Source organism: Elgaria multicarinata, chromosome 13 (genome assembly GCF_023053635.1).
Source record: "Elgaria multicarinata webbii isolate HBS135686 ecotype San Diego chromosome 13, rElgMul1.1.pri, whole genome shotgun sequence".
NCBI lineage: Eukaryota > Metazoa > Chordata > Lepidosauria > Squamata > Anguidae > Elgaria > Elgaria multicarinata.
This window is the reverse complement of record NC_086183.1, coordinates 10,168,035-10,195,068: the sequence shown is the minus strand read 5'-3', so window position 1 is coordinate 10,195,068 and position 27,034 is coordinate 10,168,035. Positions and strand designations below refer to the sequence as shown.

Here is a 27,034-nt window from a genome sequence, read left to right as displayed (position 1 = left end):
CCAATGTTTATGCTTGTATTAAACAAACTCTGAGTTCCTATGCTGAATGAAAGCAATAATGGCTTCAATCAGTGCATTTGTTATTTTTCTTTCTTTCTTTCTTTCGTACCTTACGTTTCTACCAAAAATTGCACTCAAGGTGCAATTAAATTACATATGCAATTAAATATGCAATAAATTACATATTCAATTAAAAAAACCCCAACAACAATACATTGAAATACAATAACATATAACAATTACAGAATAATAAATAAATAAATAAATAAATAAATAAAAGCAGCACGCAGCCCAACAAACTCATTTGCAGGCCAAAAGCCTTCTTGAATAAAACAGTCTTTGCCTGCTGGTGGAAGGGCAGCAGAGAGGGAGTAAATCTAGCCTCCCTTGGGAGGGAGTTCCACAGCCTGAGAGCGGACACCCAAAAGGCCCTGTCCTGGGTTGCTCCTAGCCGTGCCTCTGAAGGTGGCAGTTTTGAAAGAAGGACCACTCCAGAAGATCTTAAGAACTGGGCAGGCTTATATGGGAGAAGATGGTCTTTCAAGTAGCCTCGTCCCAAGGGCTTCATAGGTCATAACTAGCACTTTGAATTCTGCCTAGAAACAGTCTGGTAGCCAATGAAGCTGCTGTAACAAGGGATTCCCTGTAACCAGTCAGAGGCCTAATCTACACCAGGCAGGATATTTCACTATGAAAGTGGCATATAAAAGGCAGGAACCACACTACTGCTTTATAGTGGTATTGAAGTGGCACTGGCAACTATTGGGGCTCATTGACACATACACTTTCATAGGCCACTTTCATAGTGCTATATCCTGCTTGGTGTGGCTCCTGCCTTTTATATACTGCTTTCACACCACTTTCATAGTGCAATATCCTGCTTGGTGTAGATTAAGCCCAGTCAACAGTCTGTCCGCAGCATTCTGGACCAGCTGAAGTTTCCGAAAAGTATTCAAAGGCAGCCCCATATAGAGTGCTTTACAGTAGTCCAACTGAGATGTAACTAAGGCATGTGTGACTGCAGCCAGATCAGACATCTCTAGGAACAAGCACAGTTGGCACACCGCCCTCAGCTGTGAAAATGCACTCTTGGACGCCGTTAAAACTTGGGCATCCAGGTTCAAAGGAACACCCGGACTGCAAGCCTGAGTCTTCAAGAGGAGCATAACCCCAACTGCCTTTGTCTGGATTAAAGCTTTGATTTGTTTGCTTTCTTCCAGTCCATTACCACCATCAGGCAATGATTTAGAATCAGAACAGCTTCCTTGGATTTAGATGGAAAGAAGAGAAAGAGTTGGGTGTCATCAGGATAATAGTGGCACTGAACCCCCGAACTCCAGACAATCTCTCCCAGTGGTTTCATGTGTCTGTTAAATAGCCTGGTGAATAAGATGGGACCTTGAGAGACACCACAGGACCTTCTCGAGTTCCAGGATACTTTGCTCAACCTCACATAGGCGCCGCGCGACTCCTGAAGGTAGAAACACCTAACAGGCAGCCTGCTGGTGAGGCAGGCGTGTGTCTGTACACCAAGCATAGCAAACTGGCAGGCAGGCAGATCGGGGAGCGGGGCCAGCATGAGCAGGTCCCCACTTCAGCTGGCAACCTGCCTTGGGCCTGGCCTCCCTCACAGGGGAGGTTCTCCACTCCCTTGAACATCTGAGTTGCTCTTTTCTGCACTTTCCCCCAGCTCTACAATATCTCTTTTTAGGTGTGGTGACCCGAACTGTGCATGGCATTCTTAGTGTGGTCGCACCATAGATTTGAATGAGGGCACTAGGATACTGGCCGTTTTATTCTCAATTCCTTTTCTTATAAAGCTTAACATGGAGTTTGCCTTCTTTACAGCAGCTGCGCACTGGGTGGACATTTTCATCAAGCCGTCCACCACGACCCCAAGATCTCTTTCTTGATCAGTCACTGCCAGCTCAGATCCCATCAGGTTATACTTGAAGTTGTGGGCTTTTTTGCCCCAACGTGCATCACCTTACACTTGCTTACATTGAACCGCATCTGCCATTTGGACGCCCACCCTCCCAGTTTGGGGAGATCCCTTTGGAGCTCCTCACAATCCCAAACCGAAGGCAGGAAGAGGGCAAGATGGGAATCTCACCTGGAGCTGTTGGCTGGCACAGCTGCGGGGATGGCGGCGGAGAGGTGGGTGGCGGAGCGAGCTGCAGGATCTGACCGCCTTGTCGAAAGACACAAAACAAATCTATCAGCTTTCAAATCGAGCAGAACGCTGAAAGCCGCCCTGCTTGAAGTTTCCCCCCGCTGCCTCCTGCACCAACCCATCTAATAAAGCCCATACACCTGGAATATATAATTTTCTCGGTGATACACGACTGAGGAAATAATCCAGCTCATTAGCTTTATGAGCTGTACAGAGCCAGCGCGGCGAGGGAAGAAAAGGAGTTGGGGAAGGGGGGGGGGGAAGCACACAAAGTGTTGAGTTGAAGGACGCTGTATCAACAGCGTGAGCTGATGTAAATGCAGGCAGCGGCACCAAGTCAAATAGTCACCTTCCACAGCATAATCATACTTCAAGAACAGCGGCGATTGTATGGATTTCCTTGTTTTGTCAGGCCCCGCTCTCTTGGCTCAAAGGTTCTTTCAACAACCGCAGCCCCGCTTTCTCGAGAGAGAAGGCAGCTGAGCTGATAAAGGAAGAAATAACCTAACTCCCTGATGTTGCTCTTGCAGGTCCCTTTGGCTCAGATTCTGGAAAGTTTCTCTCTGCCACTCATTTTGAATATGATCATGCGGAAAAGGTGACTGATGCATCTTCCGCTTCTCTGATATATATTTCCTTTCTTTTCAAAACGAGGAATGCCTGTCTTTAATCTTTCGACGTGCGGCTTGTTCACATATCGAGCGCAGTGTAAACAACCTAATGCCAAGGCTTCACTTTTCAAAGCTTGACCTAATGAGAACTTGTCAGTTCCTTTGGGAGACGCCTGGCTCATCTCTCTCTCTCTCTCTCTCTCTCTCTCTCTCTCTCTCTCTCTCTCTCTCTGTGTGTGTGTGTGTCCCCTGAATGGGTCAAGAGGTGAGACTCCCAAAAAGAGGACTTTGGGGGTGGGTGGAGTGTAGGATGGACGTGGTGGAGGTTACTAAAATTATGCATAGTGCAGAGAAAGTGGATACAGTGAGGTTTTTCTCCCTGCCAGCTTTCAGACGATGTTTACAGATGTTTACAGGTGGGTTGTGCCCACCACGCGGGGTTGGCAGGGCAAGCAGTCCAGGTCCTCTCAGTGAATTTCCATTAAGGTATCACAAAGCAGAAGCATAGTCAGGTCAGTCCGTAGTCTGTTTCCAAGGGGTCGCAGAGCCAAGCGTCGAAGCAGTCAGGGAGTATCCGGAAAAGCAGTATCAGAAACGTTGCTGAGGGTCTAGGAATCAGAGTCGTGATGCTGCCAGGTCAAGAAGCCAAGGAAACGGACGGTTTGCCCTCAGCGAGGTATGCCTGGGCTGGGTCTGATTTATAGCCAGCTGTTAATTAGCACAGCTGGGTCATCAAGGCCGTGTGTGGGACTTAAGTGCTCTCTCCTGCTGTGATTGGCTTTTCTTCCTTCACTGTTCCAGCCATTTGGTTTTTCTCCGCTGCGCCAGCTGAATTACATCCACCTCCACCTCCTGCAATTCAGGCATCTCTGGCATGCAGATCAATGTGCCGGGCTGCTCTTCTGCCTCCTGCACTTGCAAAAACTCTGAAATGCTGTCGGTCAGGGCCTACACACACACACACACACACACACACACACCTGTGCCTCTGGCTACGGTGCCATGAGCTGGCTCTCTTCCTCTTCCTCAGAGGGCTCTTCTTCGAGGTGAGGCATGACACAAGCCTTTAGATGGGCAATTGCTCTGCCTCACTCACAGAGTTTTACGGTGGGTCCGGGCATCGTCTTCTTCCACTTGTGAACCTCCTGTATTCTCCCATCGCTTCACCCTTCTTTTTTCATACCAGAAAAGAACCTTTCCAGGAGGAAAAGTTGGAAGCATGAGGCGCCTTCAGTCCGGAAGCCTTTCCTTTAATGATAAAGAACCACAGGATGGGAGACCAAGAGCTTTGAAGTTGCCCATTGACAAAAATAATGAAGACATAAAGACATTACAACAAGACTGTAATAAACGGAGCAGCGGCGTAATCCAATAACCCATTACTCACCAGGTTCGGGAGGTACAGGGGTGGGGAGAAGCCAATGGACTCGTGGTCGGCCTCACGCCCAGCTTTCCCGGGTGCCTACCAAGCAAATGCTCGGTGGGTGCCTGGGAAAGGACAACATACAACCGGCTTCAGATGTCTGGATATTGCTTTGGATCTGGATCAGAAGCAGGTCGGACCAGGTCCGAATCGGGCCAAAGCGGATAGGAGTCGATTTGGAAGCTCCAAATCAGCCTCCTAAGTAAGTTGGGGGGTGGGTCCCTGCACAGCCCTATCCTAAATCTCAAATTCTTTCTGTCCTATTTAGGAAGGAATTTGCAAATTTTGATTTTTTTAAAAAATCAAAACAGAAGTGAACAAAATTCTCAGCCCTCTCCAGAGACGGATGGTTAAGAGCCGCTATTCCCAGCATGGAAAAGGCCATACTGTACAGGCAGCTGCCATATATGAGGAGCCTGTCATGAAAAAAAAAAAAAAGAGAGAAGCAGCAACACAGATTCAGCACCACAAACATAGTTGAACGCACAGGGATTCAAACCCAGGCTTTTAAGAGCAAAGCACTCAAAACCTTCCACCTGGATGAATGAATTTGTCAGATTTGCTTTCCTCCGTACTCGTTTAAAAATAAATAACGTCTCGAGTTCTTTCCATCCTGTTTATGAAGGAATTCACAGATTTTGTAAGTTCTGATCAAAGAAATGAAACAAATCAATTTCTCCCCCATTCTTATTTCAAGCAGTGGCCAAACAGGGGCTTCCGGGAGCTTGTTCGTTTGCCTGATTGGTGGCTGCGAGTTGGCGCTGCGCTGTTTATATGATGCAGCTGCCAGTTCACAGCCACCACAGGCTTCTCCCCGAAACTGTGCTTTTTAATTTTTGTGAACTGCTCAGAGAGCTTTGGCTATAGGGCGGTATAAAAATGTAATAAATGAATAAATAAAAGTCACTGATTTACCACAACTTTTCCCTTTGCTCTGAGGTCACCACCATCTTTCCTCCATCTGTCAGTGGTGACCGCGCTTTGAGTTGAGGCTGGGGGCATTCCGGGGGCGGATTGAGGCCCAGGGTAGGTCATGGTAAAGCCAGGCAGTGGGCAGGGCGTGGGCTTGACCAGCAGAATGGCCTCTGGCACTGTGTCTTTTTTGGCCAGTAAGCTCACGTGCCCTCCTGCCTTTTGAGATTCACCGTTCCCACCCTGCAGTTGCGACGCTGCGGGGTTTTGAGGGAAAAAGCAGCCAAAGCGGTTGTTGTAAAGATGCCCTCCAGGAACCGGGAAAATTGTGTTTGAGGAACCAGGCAACAACGGGGGAAATCATCAGTGCCCGATTGTTTATGCACAAAAAAGTTTTTTTTTTTTAAAGAATCTTGGAGACCATGCTGGTGACTGTATCTAAGAAGTACTCAGTGCACTTCCAGTGAAGGAGTGATCAACTTCTCATAATTTAGATGTGCTTGTTGCTATGGATACATTTACAAAAAAGCAAAGCGAGCCATTATGATTTAAATTTCCAGTATCAGGGAGAAAAAGAAATAAAAGTGGCATATATCCTCCTCCTCCTCCTCCTCCCAGGAATGCAACTGCTTTATTCCTCACTGTTTGTTCTATGTGCAATATGACAATCAGTGAAATTCACCAAGGGCGTGGCTAGATGAGAGGCGTGGAGGGGACGCTCTTGCGATATGATGAGCGTGAGGTCGTCTCCCTAGCCTACACATGGCGAGCGACATCAAAGGAGGAAGAGGACGTTGCGCCTGCCTTTTCCCCCCCAAAGAAACAGGAGCTGGAGCGCACCAGCACAAAGGTAAGTGGGTTTTTTTTTTTAAAAAAAAAAAAGCCCCGACCCTGCTCCCCCCCACTCCCGATGGCCACGGGGTTCCCAGCTCCTTGTGTTTACTCGTGAGGAGCCAGGACTATAACAAGATGGCTGCCCATACATCCCACGGTCCACAATCATCCGGGGACCGCGGGGAAAAATGCGAAAAATGTGTAGGGCCATGTCCCGAGGAAATGCAGGGATCATCCCTCCCTGCTCCTGGGATCCCCTGTGCATCATGTGGATGCACAGGGACGATCCACGGGATATCGCCCCATCTAGCCATGCCCCAAGCTTGCCTTGTCAGGAGAAATTTAGTGCTATTTACACCTTTTATTACATTAATGGGAGCTGCTTGGGGGTCTGCAGTTATCTTGTCCTCCAGCATGTCGCGGAGGATGGGGGCCGCTGTTCAGATGCCACCCTGATGTTTATGCTGGCCAGGCAGCAGTCCTATAACCCACTTCCTGGGGAGCAAGCCCCCACCAAGCTCAATAGCAGTTACTCCTAAGTAGACACGTGTACGATTGCGCTGTTAAAGGAGCCAGCAAACAAGGGCAGGTTTGGGCAACTTGTGGCTCGCCAGATGTTTTGGCCTACAGCACCCATCATTCCTCACCACTGGCTATGCTAATTATTATTATTATTATTATTATTTATTTATATAGCACCATCAATGTACATGGTGCTGTACAGATAACACAGTAAATAGCAGGACCCTGCCGCGTAGGCTTACAATCTAATAAGTTGTAGTCAACAATAAAGAGGGAAGGAGAATGCGAACAGGCACAGGGAAGTGTAAACAGGCACCGGGTAGGGTGAAGCTAAACAGTATAGAGTCAGAACAAACTCAATATTTGAAGGCTATAGGGAAAAGAAAAGTTTTTAGCTGAGTTTTAAAAGCAGTGATTGAGTTTGTAGTTCTCAAGTGTTCTGGAAGAGTGTTCCAGGCGTAAGGGGCAGCAGAAGAAAAAGGACGAAGCCGAGTAAGGGAAGTGGAGGTCCTTGGGCAGGCGAGAAGCATGGCATCAGAGGAGCGGAGAGCACGAGTGGGGCGATAGTGTGAGATGAGAGAGGAGAGATAGGCAGGAGCTAGACCGTGAAGAGCTTTGAAGGTCAGCAGGAGAAGTTTATATTGGATTCTGGAGTGAATTGGGAGCCAATGAAGAGATTTCAGAAGTGGAGTGACATGGTCAGAGCGGCGGGCCAAGAAGATGATCTTAGCGGCAGAGTGGTGGACAGAGACCAGTGGACTGATGTGAGACGAAGGAAGGCCAGAGAGAAGAAGGTTGCAGTAGTCCAACCGAGAGATAACCAGTGCATGAACGAGAGTCTTGGCAGAAGAGACAGACAAAAATGGTCGAATCCTGGCAATATTATACAGGAAGAAACGACAGGATTTAGCTACTGCCTCGATGTGAGGAGTAAAGGAGAGCGAGGAGTCAAATATAAAGCCAAGACTACGAGCTTCCGTGACCGGAGTAAGCGTGACATCGTTGACAGTAAGAGAGAATGAGAGGTGAGGAGAAGGTTTAGGAGGAAAAACAGCTAACTAGGCTGATGGGAATTGTAGGCCCAATTTTGCCTAGCCCGGGGGTGTATTTTTGTCTTCTTCTTTTGGATCGATCCTAAAACAGACCAATGGCTGAGAGAGACATTTTGGTCTTCTGCCTGGCCAGTTCACAAACCTGTATGTGTAAAAGCCAGACTTTTGACATGGTGGCTTGAACTGGGAATCGCCTTAAATATGATTTTTCTCTTCAAGCTCATTTCTCTCTCCAAGCACATCGGTGTCAACGATGGGTGTCTTTACGTTAAGGGGAAATTGCATTGCTTACCTGGGACATTTGTGTTTCCTGCTTTTCGGCACGATTGTTATGGGTTTAATTACACTGTCAGAGAGAGGCGAACATCTTGTTTGAATTGAATATTCAACAGGGTGCTGTGGCACCCCGGCTGTGGAATGAGCTCCCTAAGGAAGTTCGCTTGACACCGACATTATATGCCTTTAGACGCCAGGTGAAGACCTTTTTATTCTCCCAACATTTTAACAGTCTATAAATAAATTTTAACTCGGTGTTTTAAATTTGTAATTTTGCATTGCTGCTGTTTTTATCTGGTTGAGCTTTTATATTGTATTTTATATTATGGTTTTATTACTGTTGTTTTACACTTTGAATGTTTTTAATTTTTGTGAACCGCCCAGAGAGCTCCGGCTATTGGGCGGTATAGAAATGTAATAAATAAATAAATAAATAAATAAATATTTCCCCTCCATTCAGTTCCATTGAGTCAGCACCATCTAGTGGTGGAAAATCCCACTTTCCCACCAGATGTTTCCACTTTAAATGTGGTTCTTTTCGTTACAGAATTTCCAGCCTATGCCACAGGAGACATCCTGGTCATTCATGACGTCATTTAAAAGACACACAAACTTTCATGAGTAGCCAATCATGAGTGTGCAATGAATTGCCCTAAGGGGAGTCCTAAAAGTCTGCCTGAAGTGACATAAAAGCCATGCAGTGATGCCCCGAGTGTTTATTTGAAATGAAAAATAGCCTCAGGGTGCTGTGCGATGGTGGCCACTGGGCCCTTGCGAAGCTAGCCATTTCCCCACTTTAAAAGCCACCTCCCTCCCCAAGCTGCCACCCACCCAGGCTTCCAGATCTGTATTTCTCTGAGGCTTTCTGTCATAGGAGGCAGTCGCAGGGCCCACTTGCACATGCACGGGAGACTACGGAGGGCGTTTCTGTGCTTCCTGTATCACTCACCCCCTGCAAGAGGATCAAGTGAGGTGGGACAGGCAAGGTGGTGGCACTACTGGCAAAACAAGATGGCAGCTTAGCTGTAGCAACTGCAGGACTCGCTCTCACGCCCACAACCTTACACAGCTCCTTCCTTAAGGTGCCCACATACACACAGCCCCGGGGGGGGGGGAAGGCAAATCGGGGTGCTGATTTGCATAAAAACGGCCTATGTTGATTTATAGGTAGAGTTTCAATTTGAGAAATAGTAACTATAATTTAAAAAGAAATACAACACATCTCACCAGAATGGAAAAGACCACCTCCTGCTCAGCCTGCTGTTCAGGTGCTACTCGTTGACAGGCAATTCCAAAGGCCACGTTGCTCTTCCTTCTAACGCAGCCTTCCTCAACCTGGGGCGCTCCAGATGTGTTGGACTACAACTCCCAGAATGCCCCAGCCAGCTGGCTGGGGCATTCTGGGAGATGCAGTCCAACACATCTGGAGCGCCCCAGGTTGAGGAAGGCTGTAATCTAACGGATCTGCATCTTTAAACTAGACCTGGACTAGTGCATAGCTGTTCAAAGAGGGGATGCCTTCAAAGAGAGGACTGTCCTCTGTAAAGTAGGACACCCTACCCCACTCTAGAACTCAAGCGCACGCTCCGCCTGCTCTCTGGGTCAGCACCAGCTGCAACATGTGCAAACAGAAAAGCTTTCTCTGGAGTTCTTCCTCGACAATTAATTAATTAGATTTCTGTACTGAGTGTGGACAGACTGGCGGAAAAGCCGGGCTGTCCTCGCTTGGGTAGGGAAAGTCAGGGAAAGTCCTGGACTTTCCAGCTGCGCATCTTCACCTCTTTGCCCCGGGGTGGCTTAGAACCTGCAGTGCGGACTCAGAGCCACCCCGGGGCAAAGACAACGTCAAGACAGACCCTGGGACAGCTGAGCAAGGAAGGGTCTCCACCATGGGGTTGTTTACAAACCTTCTCTTCTTTAACAGCTGGATCTTTTGCAGGGTTGACAACCATCAGTACAAGAACGGTGGTGGAAGAGAGGAGAAAGAACCTGAAACGAGCAATTCTAGGAACATCCCCAAAGACAGGATTCCCAAGGAGCCGATACGAAAGAAGGCTGAATAAAATGAGATGCCTCGTTTCCACCTCATTTCAGCAGCAAGGTTTTCACCTTTTAAAAACCCCCAACAACGCTTAATAGAATCCACTGGATGTTTCCTCCGATATCTGTGATTCTGCCTTCATTGTCATTCGCAGCCAGGCCACCTGTCAATTCTGTGGCTGGTTTAAAGAGGAACAAGCTGCCTAGCCATGTCCTCCTCAGGGCTCTCTGAGACTACAGAATGACTTGAGTGCAGGGCTTAAGAACATAAGAACTTAAGACGAGCCCTGCTGAATCACACCAAGGGTCCAGCTAAGTCCACTCTGTTCACACAGGGGCCAACTAGCTGTTGACCAGGAACCCACAAGCAGGACATGGTGCAACAGCACCCTCCCACCCATGTTCCCCAGCAACTGGTTATATAGGCTTACTGCCTCTGATTCTGGAAGTACCACATAGCCAGGACTAGTAGCCATTGATAGCCTTCTCTTCCGGGAATTTATCCAACCCCCTTTTAAAGCCCTCCAAATGGGAGGCCAACACCACATCTTGTTGTAGCAAATTCCATAGTTTCTGTCCTGAATCTCCCACTAGTCAACTTCATGGGATGACCCCGGGTTCTAGAATGATTGGAGAGGAAGAGAAATGTCTCCAGGCATAGTTTTGTACACCTTGGTTAAAGGATGTCCCAATTATCCTTCCACAAGGAAAGCATGGAGGAAGGATTAAATCTACCGTCTCCCGAGGATGGCGGGCTAGGGCCCCAGCCATAGGTCAGTGGTAGAGCATGGGCTTTGCATGCAAAAAATGCTAAGCTCCATCCCTGGCAGCCTTCCCAATGTGACGTCCTCCAGAAGTTTTGGATTACAACTCCCACCTGCCCCAGCCTTCAAAGCCAATAGTCAATGATGTTGTGAGTTCTAGTCCAAAACATTTAGAGGCACCATGTAGTACATATGGCTACGCACACCGGTTGCTGGGGAACTTGGGCAGGAGAGTGTTGCTGCACTTCTGTCCTGCTTGTGGATTCCTTGTGGACAGCTGGTTGACCACTGTGTGAACAGAATGGTGGACTAGATGGACCCTTGGTCTGATCCGGCGTAGCTGTTCTTCTGTTCTTATCCCTGGCATCTCTAGGTAGGTCTGTGGGGTGGGGTGGGCAAACTCTCCCTGCAACCATGGAGAGCCACTACCAGTCCGTGTCGGTGATTCTGAGCAGATGAACCCATCATCTGACTTGGTACAAGGCGGCTTCCTAGAAAAAAAAATGCAGGGTGCTTTGGAAACTGGCATCAGGGTGCACACTGACACACCCTGCAGCTGTTGCCAAGCACTTTCATTCTGTTGCTACGGAGCAGCTTCCTTTAAGCAACTCACTTTCCCTGAAAAACCCACGTGAGAGGAAAGGGATCAAAAGGCGGATAGAATTCCTCCAGACTTTGGGAAGAAAACAAACCTGGGGGCATGTGCTCACCACTAGGGGACAGCAGCAGTGTATTCATTTGAAACATAGAGCCCGCCCCATCCCTAAGCCTTGGGGTGAGTAATGATGGAAGGTAAAGGTGAAGAAGAAAAGCTCCTGAATCTGCTTAGATCCGGCTCCCAAAACCTAGTTCCACTGGAGGCTATTTGGCCTTCAACAGATGACACAGTCCTGCACTTTGGCAAGTCTTACATAGTGGAAGCCTCATTGTTAATTCTGGGTGTCATTGTTCATTTCAATTCTATTGATTTATTTTTTTTACTGCCGACATATTATTACTTTTCATTGCCATCTTATTATTTCTTTTAGTGTAATTTTATTGTGTTTTGAGGTTTAAAATTGTGTACAATGCCTTATTTATTTAATTATTATTATTATCACTTATTACATTTATATCCCGCTTTTTTCCTCCAAGGAACCCAAAGTGGCGTACATAATCCTCCTCCTCTCCATTTTATCCTCACAACAACAACCCTGTGAGGTGGGTTGGACTGAGAGTCTGTGACTGGCCCAAAGTCACCCAGTGGGTTTCCATGGCTGAGTGGGGACTAGAACCCGGATCTCCCGACTCCCAGTCCAACACTTTAGCCACTACACCACACACTTGGGAGGGTTTTCCCTAAAAGGTGAGTCATAAATCTTCTACATTAATAAATCAACACATCCATAAGTGATAGCAAGGGACCACTGAGGATGACAGCAATGCTCAGCCATGAGCATTTAACATAGACGGCGCTCCTTGTAGGCCTTGGGGCAGCATTTCCCTCGTGCCGCCTGGACCCAGCATTGATAGTTTAACAGAACTTGCAGCTGTATATAGGGAGGAACTGTTTCTGCTGCTGGATCGTGTTGCAGCTACTTTTGAAGTCTCAGACAAGTCATGGGAGAGCTAAAATTGACTGCATCAGTGCTCAAATTGGGGTGGGGTCAGGTGGCTCTTTAGCTACTACTTTTAGAATGCTGTAAAAGAATGAACCAAAGGGGGCTAGCACCGTACAACACACACCCCACACACAAGGGTCTCATGTGCCACCGCTCACCATTACAAGCAGTGATCCTGGTAGGAGATAATAAAGGGCTCAGGTAGGGCAATTTACTCTCCAACACACACACACACAGAGAGTTTTTCCTTTCCAATTGACACTCAACTTTAAGAACATAAGATCCATGCTGGATCAGGCCAAGTGTCCATGTAGTCCAGTGTTCTGTTCACACAGTGGTCAACCAGCTCTTGATCAGGAACCCACAAGCAGGATATGAGTGCAACAGCACCCTCCCACCTATGTTCCCCAGCAACTGGTGTATATAGGCTTACTGCCAGTAATACTGGAGGTAGCACGTGGCCATCAGGACTAGTAGCTAGTTGAAAGACTTCTTCTCCAGGAATTTATCCAACCCCCTTTTAAAGCCATCCAATTTGGTGGCCATCATTACGTCTCGTGATAGCGATCATTACGTCTCGTGATATCATTATGTCTCGTGATAGTGGCCCATCATTACGTCTCGTGATAGCGGATTCCATAGTTTAAAAATACACTGCGTGAAGAAGTCCTTTCTGGCCTGAATCTCCCACCAATCTGCTTCATGGGATAAGCCCAGGTTCTAGGATTATGGGAAAGGCGTTACATAAATCTTCATAAAGTCATTGAAGTCTTCATAAAGTCATTGAAATCTTCATAAAGTCATCGAAGTCTTCATAAAGTCATCGAAATCTTCATAAAGTCATTGAAATCTTCATAAAGTCATTGAAGCCCGTCACAACATTGTGTTGTAGCAAATTCCATAGTTTGACTAGGTGCTGCGTGAAAAAGTCTCTCCTTTTATCTGTCCTGAATCTCCCACCCATCAGCTTCATGGGATGAGCCCAGGTTCTAGTATTATGAAAGAGGGAGAAAAATGGCTCCCTCTCCACTTTCTCCGCACCACACATAATTTTGTACACCTCTATCAGGTCTCTCCTTTCAGTTGCCCTTTTCCATGGCTATTAAACATGCTCAGTCCTAGCTGAGCTGTTTTGTAAGGGCTTTGCCCCATTATTGTTTTGCATTCCAGCAAACCTTGGTTTCCCCCATGCAGAGACCTTCCTCTCATTTCTCAATGGCACTGTGTTGGCTCCATTTTCAATAGTAGACAGTGCACCAACTGTGTTTGCTCTTAGAAGGAAGGATGACAACAGCTCAGCTAGCATCCAGTACTCAGCAGAACAAATTGCCTCTTCTCTGGGACCTGTGCAGTGTTCTCAAGGATCTCTCTCAGAACACCCCTTGCTTCTTCGTACCAATTCTTGATTTGATGGATACACAGCATCTGCTTGCTGCTCTCATTGTGGGACTATCTTCTCCGGATCACTGTGAGACCAGCTTTCCCCAGACTCCACCATGGGCTCATCTTTGTGCAGGTCTTTCAGTACAAAGTCTTTCTATGCATTGCAAATGATTATCAAGTTTGCAGATGACACCAAATTGGGTGGGATAGCTAATACCCTGGAAGACAGAAACAAACTTCAGAGTGATCTTGATAGGCTGGAGTGCTTGGATGAAAACAACAGAATCAAATTTAATAGGGTTAAATGCCAAGTTCTACACCTAGGAAAAAGAAACCAAATGCAGAGTTACAAGACGGGGGATACTTTGCTCAGCAATACTACAAACGAGAAGAAACTTGGAATTGTTGTAGATCACAAGCTGAATATGAGCCAACAGTGTGATGTGGCTGCAAAAAAAGCACATGCTATTTTGGGCTGCATTAATAGAAGTATAGCTTCCAAATTGCGTGAGATACCGGTTCCCCTCTATTTGGCCCTGGTTAGGCATCATCTTGAGTATTGTGTCCAGTTCTGGGCACCACACTTCAAGAAGGATGCAGACAAGCTGGAGGGGGCTCAGAAGAGGGCAATGAGGATGATCAGGGGTCTGGAAACAAAGCCCTACGAGGAGAGACTGAAGGAACTAACTGGGCATGTTTAGCCTGGAGAAGAGAAGACTGAGGGGAGACATGATAGCACTCTTCAAATACTTGGAAGGTTGTCACACAGAGGAGGGCCAGGATCTCTTCTCGATCCTCCCAGAGTGCAGGACACGGAATAATGGGCTCAAGTTACAGGAAGCCAGATTCTGGCTGGACATCAGGAAAAACCTCCTGACTGTTAGAGCAGTACAACAATGGGACCAATTACCTAGGGAGGTTGTGGGCTCTTCCACACTAGAGGCATTCAAGAGGCAGCTGGACCACCATCTGTCAGGTAGGCTTTGAGGTGGCTTCCTGCATTGAGCAGGGGGTTGGACTTGATGGCCTTATAGGCCCCTTCCAACTCTACTATTCTATGATTATGGATTGAATTGATTTACTGTATAATTGGCTAAAGAGGGAATTACCATTGGAGATGAATCCTTTTTCTTAGTTGCCTCTACATTCTATGCTCTTGTAGCCTCTAAATTCTAGCTTGAGATGTAAACATTTCAGAATTTTCAATATACACATAAAAGCAAAAATGAAACTATACTTTGCCACATTCCTATATCTCATAATACATTGTACAGCACCATGAACATTGATGGTGCTATATAAATAAATATTATTATTAATCATAATAATAATAACAACAACAGCCTCCTGGCCTCACTCGTTCTCACAACAACCCTGCAAGGTAGCCGTTCTTCTCTTTCTACAGCTAAGGAACTGAACTGTACTGTCCTTCCCCAATCTGAGGCCCTCTGCCAGATATGTTGGACTGCAACTCCCATCATTCCCAGGCAGAATGGCCAGTCTGGATGACACCAGGTTGGGGAATAATAATTCAAGGCAGAAAATCTTCCATGATAAATTAGGGGGGGAAAATGAGAAAACAAACTTGCATAAGATTACGATTGCAGCTCCCTGCTCTATTTTTATCTATCGCTACAGTTCGGTTTTCAAAGCTCTAATTACCTGGATATTTTTCTACTGCCTCGTACAATTTCTAATTTTTGCACAATTCAGTGGAGCAGCTTCTTAACAAGAAGGAGGATGACCCATTTACATGTTCTCAGCGAGCGGCACTCAGAGGGCTTGTTGACGTCAGGATCGCGGGGCTTGCTTCAACTCCCATCCCATTTATGCAACCAAGAGTCTTAAGAAGAGGGGAGGCAGGGTGGCCACATATGCAATGCCCCCAAAGAGGTTGCAAATTTGCATAACATTTGCATATACAGACATATAGGTAGAGGTGCATATTTAGAAATAATTATTGTAATTTAAATATAAATACATCTGGGAAGGCTGTGACCTGTGTGCCTCCCTGTTCTGTCTGCTGCCCTGGTGCCATTGATGGGCAACTTCAAGGCCCAGTTCTCCCTTCTGATGGTCATTTTATCTTTAAACTGGCCTTGGCGTGCATAGCCCTTCAAATAGAGGACTGTCCCTTGTGAAGCATTCCCAGGCATTTGATGGCATATGAAGGGCTCTTCAATGCATCCGTTGTCACTGACGTTTTAGGTGTTTTTATGCGATTGTGGCATTTTATCGCTCGTCAACTTAACAGTCTACTAACATTCAAGAAAGCTATAAAGACTGATCTCTTCCGGCAGGCCTATCCAGTGGAATTTTAAGATGTTTTTAAAATGTTTTTAGGATGTTTTTAACAATGTATGTTATGTTTTAATTGAGTATTATGTATTTTATCGTTTATTGTTGTTCTCCACCTCGATCAAAATGGAGAGGCGGGCAAGAAATAATAATAATAATAATAATAATAATAATAATAATAATAATAATAATAATATTTCTATCTGCTTCAAATTTGTGAATGTTTTAATTTTGTTGGAAGTTACCTTGAGTCTTTTCATAGGTGTGCGCAAAGGGTGTGCCAGGTGTACCCAGGCACACCCTAATATCTCAAGCAATAAGCGCCAAATTGAAGGGGCCATTGAGTAGGGATCCAGACACAGCAGGATTGGTCACCCAGCTGCCCTATGGCTGCTCCATTGCTGCCACACCAAACAGCATGCCATGCTTCCAAGAGGCCAGGATGGGGGCCCCTGAAGGCTAATATCGCCTTGCAAGCTGCTCCTTTGGCCAATGACAGCACAAAGCCACACCAATGCTGGGGCTTGAGGAGCGTCTCCTAACTCCCCACCCCTTGCAATGGCCCTCCTGCAATCAGGCAAGCCAAACGCGGAGGAGGGCATCAGTGTCTGCAGCGTTTAATAAATAAATGAATAAAAATAATGTCCTTTATGACTTAGTATTCTATAAATGATCACCTTAAAAAAAATATCCCTGGGTGCACACCCTAATGAAATGTGCGGCGCACACCTATGAGTCTTTGCATGTGTGGTGGTGGAGGGGCGGTGCTTAGACAGGAAAAAAAAAGTTCTACAACTTTGTCCTACAACATTTCCGCACAGGGGGTTGTAGGACGCCGACTATACAAAATGCAGGAAACCTCCAAATAATAGAGGGAAAGGGGATGTCAGTGTCGTGATTCCAAGGCCTCCCACAGAAACATGAGACAACAAAGAGGTTCACTGTGCAACCCACAAAACTTTTAGACAGTAACAACAACAACCCACACACCTCTTCACACCTGAAGAGAGTAAGAATGCTAGGAACTATTCTCTAAGGCAGGTACCTATCAACAATATGGAGGGTTTCCCACTGTGCCCAAGTGACTTTTACTGAACCCCTCCTTCAGGGAGGGTCTTCAAGTGGTACCTTTTGCTGCATGGCTAGCTTAGCGGACTGCCTCCTCCACCCACTTAACCCTGCAGCAGACTGGGATCTGTCAATTCCGATGCTTCCTCCTCCTCCGACAAAGACTGAGTTTCATGGTAGAGGCGGTGGGGTAGAAGACGAGTTCTGAGCCTGGGCCTCCTATTCAATAAGCTCCTGGGAAGGTTCCTCCTTGACTCCTGGAGAATCTAGGGAAAATTTCATCCCCTGCTCTCAATGGCTACTAGCCCTGATGGTTGTGTGCTATCTCCAGTATTCGAGGCAATAAGGCTGTGTGCACCTGTTGCTGGGGAACATGGGTGGGAGGGTGCTGTAGCACCATGTCCTGCTTGTTCATCCCTGGCTGATGGCTGGTTGGCCACTGTGTGAACAGAGTGCTGGACTAGATGGACCCTTGGTCTGATCCAGCAGGGCTCTTCTTATGTTCTTATGCTCCCTGTTTTGGCTAGCTTTCTACTTCAGGCTCCAAGTCTGATTCAGAATCTGAGGCCAAACTAGGGAGCCCAGGCCTCATCCTGACAATCAGGTAGACAGACTCAGTCTTGGGAACTGAGAGAGGTTCGTGTTCAGACTTGGGAACCTCAGAGTGCCCCCAGTCCTGAGGATTTGCACCACTGTTCTGTTTCATGAGACTCTTCCTGCATCTGGAAAACAGTCTGTTGACAGCCGGCTTGAAGCTGATAGTGACATTTGCTCTCACTCTCAGTAAGACTTACCGGTTTTCACCAGATTTTTAAATTGGATATTTTGTTATCTGCATGATTTGTTAATTTAGTACCTGCTCAAGTTTTTGGGATGAGTTGGGGAAGATAAACATATCAATACAGAGAGCGTTTGCACAGCACCCAGCAGACAGAGTTATGTGAGTTCCAAAGTTTCAACCCAGAAACTTAAAAAGGTCACAGCAAAATTGAAAGATCAATTCGTTCTGTGTCGTCGTCATCAGTTATTCATGAGGCCGGGCTGCAGTCACTTAGTATTCATAATTTGAGACATATCCTTAGACTGGAACGGACTATTTAAATTGTAAAATTAACTTTTAGGGCATATTCTGCACAGGTATGACACAGACGAAATAGCACGACATCTTTGGTAAACTCCTGTCTGCTCAGTATTCAATATCCATTTTGAGTGTATTCACAGTTCAAGTGAACATTCCATTACTCCTGAAGTAAAGCGGTAAAAAGTTGATTTGACAATATCCAAAAAATAATAATTTCTTGCCTCGCCCCATCTCATTATTAAAAAAAAGAAAAGAAGGTACACGGACTTCACGATCTAATAGCTTTCCCCGCATGGCACCTTCCAGACGTTTTGGACTACAACTCCCATCAGCCTCAACCATTAGAAGTGCTGGTTGGGCCTGACTGGAGTTATAGACTGAAACATCTGGAGGGTGCCATCTTGAGGGGAGGCTGTTATAGTAAGTATCCTGGAAGTAATTAGACTACTGCAATGCACTCTACATTGGACTGCCCTTGAAGACAACTTGGAAGTTGCAGCTTGTGCAAAATGCAGCAGCTAGACTGCTGATCAGAACATCACAGAGACCATTTTAAGATGCTTTTGGGGTGTTTTTTAGGATGTTTTTAACAATGTATGTTATGTTTTAATTGAGTGTTATGTATTTTATCATTTATTGTTGCTCCCCGCCTTGATCAAAATGGAGAGGCGGGTAAGAATTATTATTATTATTATTATTATTATTATTATTATTATTATTAATTAAACACCAGTCTTAAAGGAATTGCACTGGCTGCCTATATACTTCCGGATGGAATTCAAGGTGTTGGCCATGACATCTAAAGTCCTAAATAGCTTGGGACCTCTGTACTAGGAGGGCTTTCTCTGTTGTGGCACCCCGGCTGTGGAATGAGCTCCCCAGAGAGGTCCACCTGGCGCCTACCTGTACTCCTTTCGTAGCCAGCTGAAGACCTTTTTATTCTCTCAGTATTTTAACACTTAATTTTAATTTTTACTGTTCTACCTCTGTATTTCAATCTTACATCAATTTCTGCTGCGTGGTTTTATCCTGGTTGTGCTTTTTATACTGTATTTTGTATTTGTGTTTTTAACCTGTTGGTTGTTTTATTATGGTTTTAATTTTTGTGAACCACCCAGAGAGCTTCGGCTATTGGGCGGTATAAAAACGTAATAACTAAATAAATAATAAAATATAAATACTTGAGGGAGCGCCTCTCCCTATGTATGCCTGCCTGAGATTTGAGATCTGTTGGAGGAGCCCTCCTCTGTGTCCCACCAATGTGAGACAGACATCATGGTGGGACATGGGAGAGGGCCTTCTCTGTTGTGGCACCCCAGTTGTGGAATGCCCTCCTCTTGGCGCCGACACTGGCTTCGTTTCGGCGCCAAGTCAAAATGTGGCTTTTTAGCAAAGCTGAAGTTGCACATAGTTTTAATCGTTTTGTTGCTTTTACATTTTCTACTGTCTTTAGCTTGTTAATGGTTTAATAGCTGAGTACATTATTTATTGTTTTATACTGCCTGGTTTTATCGGTACGCCACTCTGAGAACCAAATGATATAGGGTGGGATAAAGTGTAATAAAATAATAATAATGTTTAGCATAAGGGGGAATTGTAAACTTGGGGGAAAGGAGGGCAAAAAGGGACTGAAATTAGCATCTGGGTAAATTTTGAAGTTGTGAAAACTGCTGAATTGTGGGCGCGTGTATCGCTTACTATTTGGCAAAGGCTTAACTTGCTTTCCTTTTTTCCAATGCTTGGTTCTGGAGCTCCTCAGAACCACCTCCTGATGGCTATGATTTTCTTCCCCATGCCCAAATGATGCTACATCATGGTGTAGTGTTGTTCTGAGGAGTGTTACGTGTTTTTTTTATGACTGTTGTTCTCTACTATTCAGACAACACGCTAAGCCATGGTGAGGCCGCAAACCCTTTTGCAGCAAATGGTTAGTGAGCATGTTTAAACTCTGGTTATGGTTAGGAATGATTCACACAGCACATTAAGTCATGGCTCACACGACATGGTAAGCCATAAAGTTTAGCTCAAAATGCTCAACCAGCAAGGCTTAGTGTGTCATCAGAACAGGGCGAAAGTTATCAAAAATAAACAAACAAACAAATAAGGATGTATTTGGAAAAAAAGGTAGAACTTTTATTTTTCTCAACAGCATATATACTTTATACAGCGTATGTTTAACTATATACACACAGGCATTATATTGTGCATGTTACATATAAGATTTTTAGAAAGAAGGAAAAAGTATAGATTCGCATAAAAGATGAAACATACTGGGCCATTCTAAAAAAAATTGTTTAGAATGTTCTCGGCTACCTCCCCTCCCTAGCATATTAAAGGCACGGTCCAATGCATGTTTAGACAGAAAGAAAGTCCTGCAACTCCCAGCGTGCCCCAGCTATGGAATCCTATGCATATTCTGTCTGAATATGCATAGGATTGCACCTAAAGGCTGACCTACACATGCAAAGGAATGTGGTGGTAGAAATCTGAAGTGTTAAAATAAAGTCCACTGCTTCAGACTGTGCGTTTGTGGAACAAATTACCATTTTAAATTCTCTTCTACTTGAAAAAACTCCATGCTAGTAGAAAACTATCAAAGTGAGACCTGGCCAGGGCTAGCATTTTTCTCCTCGATGTGCTAGATGTTTCGCTTCGGGGCTTTGTTTTTCCACGGGCAGCACTCAGAACAGGGATCTCCCTCGCCATCACAGCCTAAAGGGGTACAATCCATTCTGCCACTTCATCCCAGTCAACATGCAGATGAAGCTTCTGTTTGGGGCACTTAACTACAGCTACCTTTGCACAGATGAGGATACTATGTCTGGGTAGGCAACCCAGGGCTTTGCAGATGTTTTGAACTACAACCCCATCTCCCCCGATCATTGGCAATGCTGGCTGATGGGGGTTGCAGTCCAAAACATCTGGAAGGCAGCAAGTCTATATAGACTACCCCTGATTTATATAGACCAACATACACGGTTTTAGTAGAAGTCTTCAATGGGGCTCATATATTGCCAATCCCAATAGAAGAGTTTTGTGCCATAGAATTATAGAATAGCAGAGTTGGAAGGGGCCTACAAGGCCATCGAGTCCAACCTCCTGCTCAGTGCAGGAATCCACCCTAAAGCATCCCCGACAGATGCTTGTCCAGCTGCCTCTTGAAGGCCTGTAGTGTGGGAGAGCCCACAACCTCCCTAGGTAACTGATTCCAAACTTGGGCACGTGGCAATAGTTTGTTTTTGGTGAGATGAAGGAAGTTTGTTTGAACACTTTCTCCCCCCGCCCAGAGCTTCTGACCCAATCTTCCAAACTCTGTGGTTACCAATTCATCTGCCTGCCATACTCTGAATAGACAGCCTGATTCGAGTTTTACTTTGCCCAACTGCAGCATTAGCAGAGTTATAAACAAGGGTTTAAGGGAAAGTTAAATTAGCATCTCAAAAGTCAATTACAAACCTATAAAACAGATTAGTAAATTTCCAAAAAGGCCACAAATATGGCAAACTGTGTAGCAGCGTAGCTATTCAGGATCACTGTTAAACATAAAGGATCACTGTTAAACATAATCTCTTAATGACCGCAATCCTGATTCCTCCATTATTTAGTTTTCTAAATCCGGAGCCTTATGAAAAGAGAAATCAGACTGAGATATTCTTTTCTAAGCCTTCGCAAGAGTTGCAGGTGGGTAGAAGGAGAAATGTGGGCGCGAACATACCATTACCCAATCGCTAGCCAGACCTCAGCAATTGAGTTCTTCCTAGGTGGCAAATGTGAAAGCGAGAATGCTGAAAGCGAAATGGTTCGTCTTCTCCATCAATGTGATGGACGTGTCTTCAAACGTTTTGCTACTGCACGGGAGCAAGAGATCAGTTTTAGGAAGAACACCTTACAGATGGCGTGCATTTGGGGAAGAAGTACGTTTAAAAGGGCAAGAGAAAGAGGAAAGGGTCACAGCAGAGCAATATAAATTTTGACAATTGAATCCATAGTTTGAGTTCAAGTTCTCTGGCCTCATCTACAACAAGCAGGATATTGCACTATGAAAGCGGTATATAAAAGGCAGGAGCCACACGACTGCTTTATAGTGCACTGACAACTGTTGAGGCCCATTGACACCTACCATATACTACAGTAGTTTAGGATGTTTTTAGGATGTTTTTAGGAAGTTTTAACAATGTATACTATGTTTTTAATCAGTATTTTATGTATTTTACACTTACTGTTGTTCCCTGCCTCGATCAGGATGGAGAGACGGGTAAGAAATAAAATTATTATTATTATTATTATTATTATTATTATTATTATTATTATTATCATTATTTCCTGCTTGGTGTGGCTCCTGCCTTTTATATATTGCTTTCATAGTGCAATATCGTGCTTGGTGTAGATTAGACACCCCACCCACCCCCGTGTGTGTGTGTGTGTGTGTGTGTGTGTGTGTGTGTTTTAAAGTGCAAAGCTACAAATCTTTATTCAAGGTTTGCCAATTCCATTCTGAAAGAAAGGTAGGAAGAGAAATAAAAAGAAAGGGATGGGGAAGGAAGGAACCCTAATGTGGTTCACTAAAAATTCAAAAGGCAATGTTTGTTCTTTTCAATATTATCAACTATCACAATCTCTCGATTCCCAGCATGGGGGAAATACTCAGGAAGAACGCAATAGGATGGAAGTTGCTTTTGAAGTCACTTAAACATAAGCAGACATTGGTCCCCAAACCCTTTTTTTAAAAGAAAACTTAAGAGACCCCCCCCTTTTGGGGGAAGGAGGAAGAGTGCAAACATAGCGAACCCCTCTGAAGGAGTGTAAGAACGCAGAACAGAGATTCAAGGCATTGTTCATCAAGGCGGCAGTTCATGTCCACGAAGGGTCAACACAATGTCACAAGACTTAGCAGATGCAGAGGCAAAAGAGGCCTTTCCAGCCTCTCCCCTCCGCACAAAAGGCCTCTTCTGGAGGCGCTCACCTGTCACCTTCTCTCTCTGACATCTGTGCCCCTTTCTTCTTTCCTCACAACCCTCCCAGTTGCTTGTGTAAGGTGGCCATATGGAAAGGAGGACAGGGCTCCCGTATCTTTAACAGTTGTACAGAAAAGGGGAATTTCAGCAGGGGTCACTTGTATGCCTGCAGCACCTGGTGAATTTCCCTCTTCATCACAACAGTCAAATCTGTGGGAGACCTGCCCTCTTTTGTATCTACAACACAAACAGGACCTGAGGTGGTGAAACTGTCCCGGGGCTGTATCAAAGAATTTTTTAAGTATCTCTTTCAAAGACTCTGTCTTTCTGCCTGACAGAAAGAAAACTAACACAAAAGAAAGGTACATTTAAAAAAAAGGGGGGGGGGAAGGAAAGGAGGCAGCAGTGGACACTTGTTTGAACACTCCCTTCCCCAAACCTCTTCCCTGCATAAAGCAAACAAGCATGTCAGGGAGAAGCCTAAACTAGAATACTTCTCCCTGAGATCTAGTTTTCTTTGTGCTTTTTAAAAATGCCATGGCAAGTACTCAACCAGGCGATCCACCCACTGCAGGAACAAAATGCAGGAACAAATTTCCCATGTTGTCTTCTATTTGGACGGACCAGGCTGAAGACAAGTCTAGTCTGTCCAAACAGGACAAGGCTGAATAATCCAGATCACTTTGGTGCTGCACAGCCGACCGTGCATATTCCAGTGGGGAAAGCGGCCTAATACTGTAACGATGAGTTAGATGATGCCACATCATTTCCATAATATATGTAAACGGAAAAGGTTCATGAATAAATATACTCAAGGAGCATCTCAGCATATACATAAAAGCAAAAAGACCCAAATAGAAAATTCCATATATAAAGATGTATTAAAAAGTATCTAAAACTTTGGTCAAAAGAGTTGTCATCAGAGCATCCATTCTGAACCCAATGTCGGCCTTCCCTTCCCCTCTTTTAAGGAACCCCCTCCAGTTAAAATCACCCAGAATGAAGTGCATCAAGTTCTTGGTGTAGGCTTTCCCCCAGCCTGACACCCTCCAGACGTGTTGGGACTACAACTCCCAGCCAGGCTGGCGAGGATGGGAATTGTCCGACACATCTGGAGAGTGCTGCCTTGGGGACGACTCGCTTAGTGGTTATTTAACTTGAAAAAGCTTGTCGGGAGAAAAGGAAGAGGAGGTGTCAGAAGCCAAAGAGGTGGTCGTCTTTTTCGGCCGCTGTCGTGGAATCGACTTTGTCCCAATCTACAGGCGAGAGGTTTTCGGCGCTTTGGATGTCGTGAGCAGTCAGGCCAATGTCGAGGACTTGGGGGTTAGTTCGAGACTGCGCCAGTCTGGAAGAAAAATAGTACGAATAATAGCCGTGAAGGGACCAGCAGAGGGCTGCGGATGCAAAGCCAGACACAACAGCCTGAAACGGCCACAAACTCTGCTCTGGTTCGCATTTAGATTCGGAGGGTAAAAAATGGATAAATTCGCACGGGAATGCGAACTGAACGAACTTCTCCTCCATTTCTACCTTGGACACGCTTGGACAGCTAGTCGGGAAACTGAATTGGCCCAGGTTAGATGGTGTATCAGCTGCAGCCATACACACCAGCACTGTCTGCTTCCTACTTGAAAGCCCTCCACCACCCCTGTGTCGAAATGAGTGCTTCTCAACCGAGGAAAATTTAATCAGTGCAGTTTTCCGGTATTTGATGCCTCCTTTCCCAGTCTGTTTATCAGCAGGTTCCAGCCAGACCACCCCCCTGCTCGTTCTAGGATCAACAGCTTGCCGTTTACTTTGTACTGAACGAAATGCTGGCTTTTACATAAACCCCCCCCCCCCACTCACACTAGCTGGAGCCGGGCATGGCATTAGCAGAGGCCTTATCTCCTAGGCAAAAGGCCACGCTGACCAAAAGACAACGAAGAAACCAAGCGCCGCATTGAAACGTCTCAATTTTCCCAGCTGCGGGACGATTCGTAAGGACAGGCCGCCACAACAGCTCTCCAGCGCTGCCCGCATTAAATCCCAGTCGCTGGCGGCAGCCCCGGCCATTTCTGGAGAGGACAACGGGGATCTTAACTCCTCCGGACAGCTGCACGGTGGCACGGGAATTGGTCATGGCAGCAGCCATCCCAACAGCTCAGCGTCTACCGGGGATCACCAGAAACTTTAGGACGAGGGAGGTCTGAAAGGAAGTTCAACTTCCATGTTCTTTATGGTTATTTTAGCTCAACACCGGCTAACCTTTTCGTGCAAAGGATGGATTACGCAGAAAATATCAGGGCTGACCGCAAAAGGGGCCCAAATGAACCATTACCTCAAGCGTGCTGTAGTTTAGAGTCTCACTTGAATTCCCACCCAAAAGCTATGCTGGGTAAAATAGACGGGTACCCACTATTGTACCTGGATAATAGCAGCGGGGTGGTCTTCATTTCCATCAAAGAAATGGCGCACAGGAGAAGGCATTGCCTCCTGATCTATACTGGGGGACCTCAGGGCTGCATTTAAGTCCCCCCAAAAGTGGGCAGATCCCATCACGGATCTCCCATGTCACCTCCAGACCTTAGGAAGAGGGCGTGAGGGTGAGCAGGAAGCAAACTGCTTCCCAAGTGTATGAGCACACATGGGGGGATCCCCGCCCCATTTCAACCACAACCCTTCCTTTCCAGCCAATCGGCGCAAGGAAAAGTGTCATTCAGCTAGGCAATGGGGAGCCGGGTGGCTGCAGAATGGGAGCTCAGATGCCATTTTACATAACATTACATTTACTGGAGGGGGGGGGGAACAAGCCTCCGTTTCTATGCAAAATGGAGGCCTGCTGAGGGAATCAGGTGATTGCCAGATGCTTGCGGACTGTGCACTGGCTTGGCAAAGGGGTCAGGTAAGCGCAGCGGCTCTGGGGACGGGTCCAGGTGGCCGAGTGGTGGTGGTGGTGTAATCCACCAGACTCCACCCTCTCTCAGTCCCCTGCAACATCAGCAGAGAAGACAGCGTCGTTTCAGAGAACGTTGGCTTGGGACTTGGACGTTTTCCTAGATGTGCTGGCCTCAACTGCAGCACTAGAGAGAGACTAGCCCAGCCTTATCCATTCGGGCGCCTTCAACATGTGTCGAACTACAATTCCCATCACCCCCAACCAGTGAAACCGTGTTGGCAGGGTGATGAGAGTTGCAGTCCAACAAATCCGGAAGGTGTCAGGCTGGGGAAGCTTCCCGACTTTTTTGGTGAAAAATCCACATTTGCCCCACATCGGATGGGGAAATCACGATTTGCGCAAATGTGCAGCCATAAATAGTGCAATGTGCGCAAAAATGCAGGAGTGAATGGTCCTTTACGGCTGCAATTTCATGCAAATTGTGCCTTTTATGGTTGCGAACTTGCGCATGTTGCGTTTTCCGTGAATTGGGGCATGTGGATAAAAAAGTCAGGAGCTCTCGCCAGGGGTCCACGGACTGTCTGGAGTCTCGCCCCGCATGCCTGCCAGAGTAGGGCAACAGGCACGAGTCCAGCGAGCAGAGTGCAAACAGGGCATGGGTTCGCCCATCTCTAGCTTGTTCTGAAAACTTGAAATGTCTCTCCTAAATTGCTGATAGTAAGAGCTTTAAGCTGAAATACGCCGCATTTTTGGCATTTTGGCTCCACCCCTTTTGCCTGTGGCTCCACCCACCCCTGGAATGCAGCCCCAAAAGCTTCTCCAAAATGCAATTCAGCCCTCTGTCGGAAAAAAGTTCAGCACTTCCGGTTTAGGAGCAGGAATGTTTGGGGAAGGCTGGAACAAGGAGAACCAGTACTTGGCATTTCTTCCCCCAGCCTTGTACCCCACCTTTTAAGAAAGCAGACAGTCAAAACAGGAACCTAGGAAGCTGCCTTATACTGAGTCAGGCTACTGGTCCATCTAGCCCAGTATTGTCAACACTGACTGGCAGCAACTCTCCACGCTTTCAGGCAGGATTCCTTCCTAGCCCTACCTGGAAATACCTGGAACCTTCTGCATGCAAAGGAGATGGTCCACCACTGAGATACACCCCCTCTCCCATT

The 27,034-nt window shown here is 46.1% G+C and overlaps 1 protein-coding gene across 2 annotated transcripts in view; it reads right to left on the bottom strand.

Annotated features, from left to right (window-relative positions):
• LDLRAP1 (low density lipoprotein receptor adaptor protein 1) overlaps positions 1–27,034 on the bottom strand; it is a 169,665-nt gene that overhangs the window by 69,767 nt on the left and 72,864 nt on the right. The window contains exon 9 of one of the 2 annotated variants that reach the window (XR_010026085.1): positions 23,023–24,338. Coding sequence is in view for 1 of the 2 variants with exons in the window: in XM_063140327.1 (XP_062996397.1) it covers positions 24,188–24,338 (151 nt within the window). In the remaining variant the exon portion in view is untranslated. Of the gene's footprint in view, positions 1–20,323; positions 24,339–27,034 lie in introns of those variants that run through there. The other variant, XM_063140327.1, reaches the window with a different exon arrangement.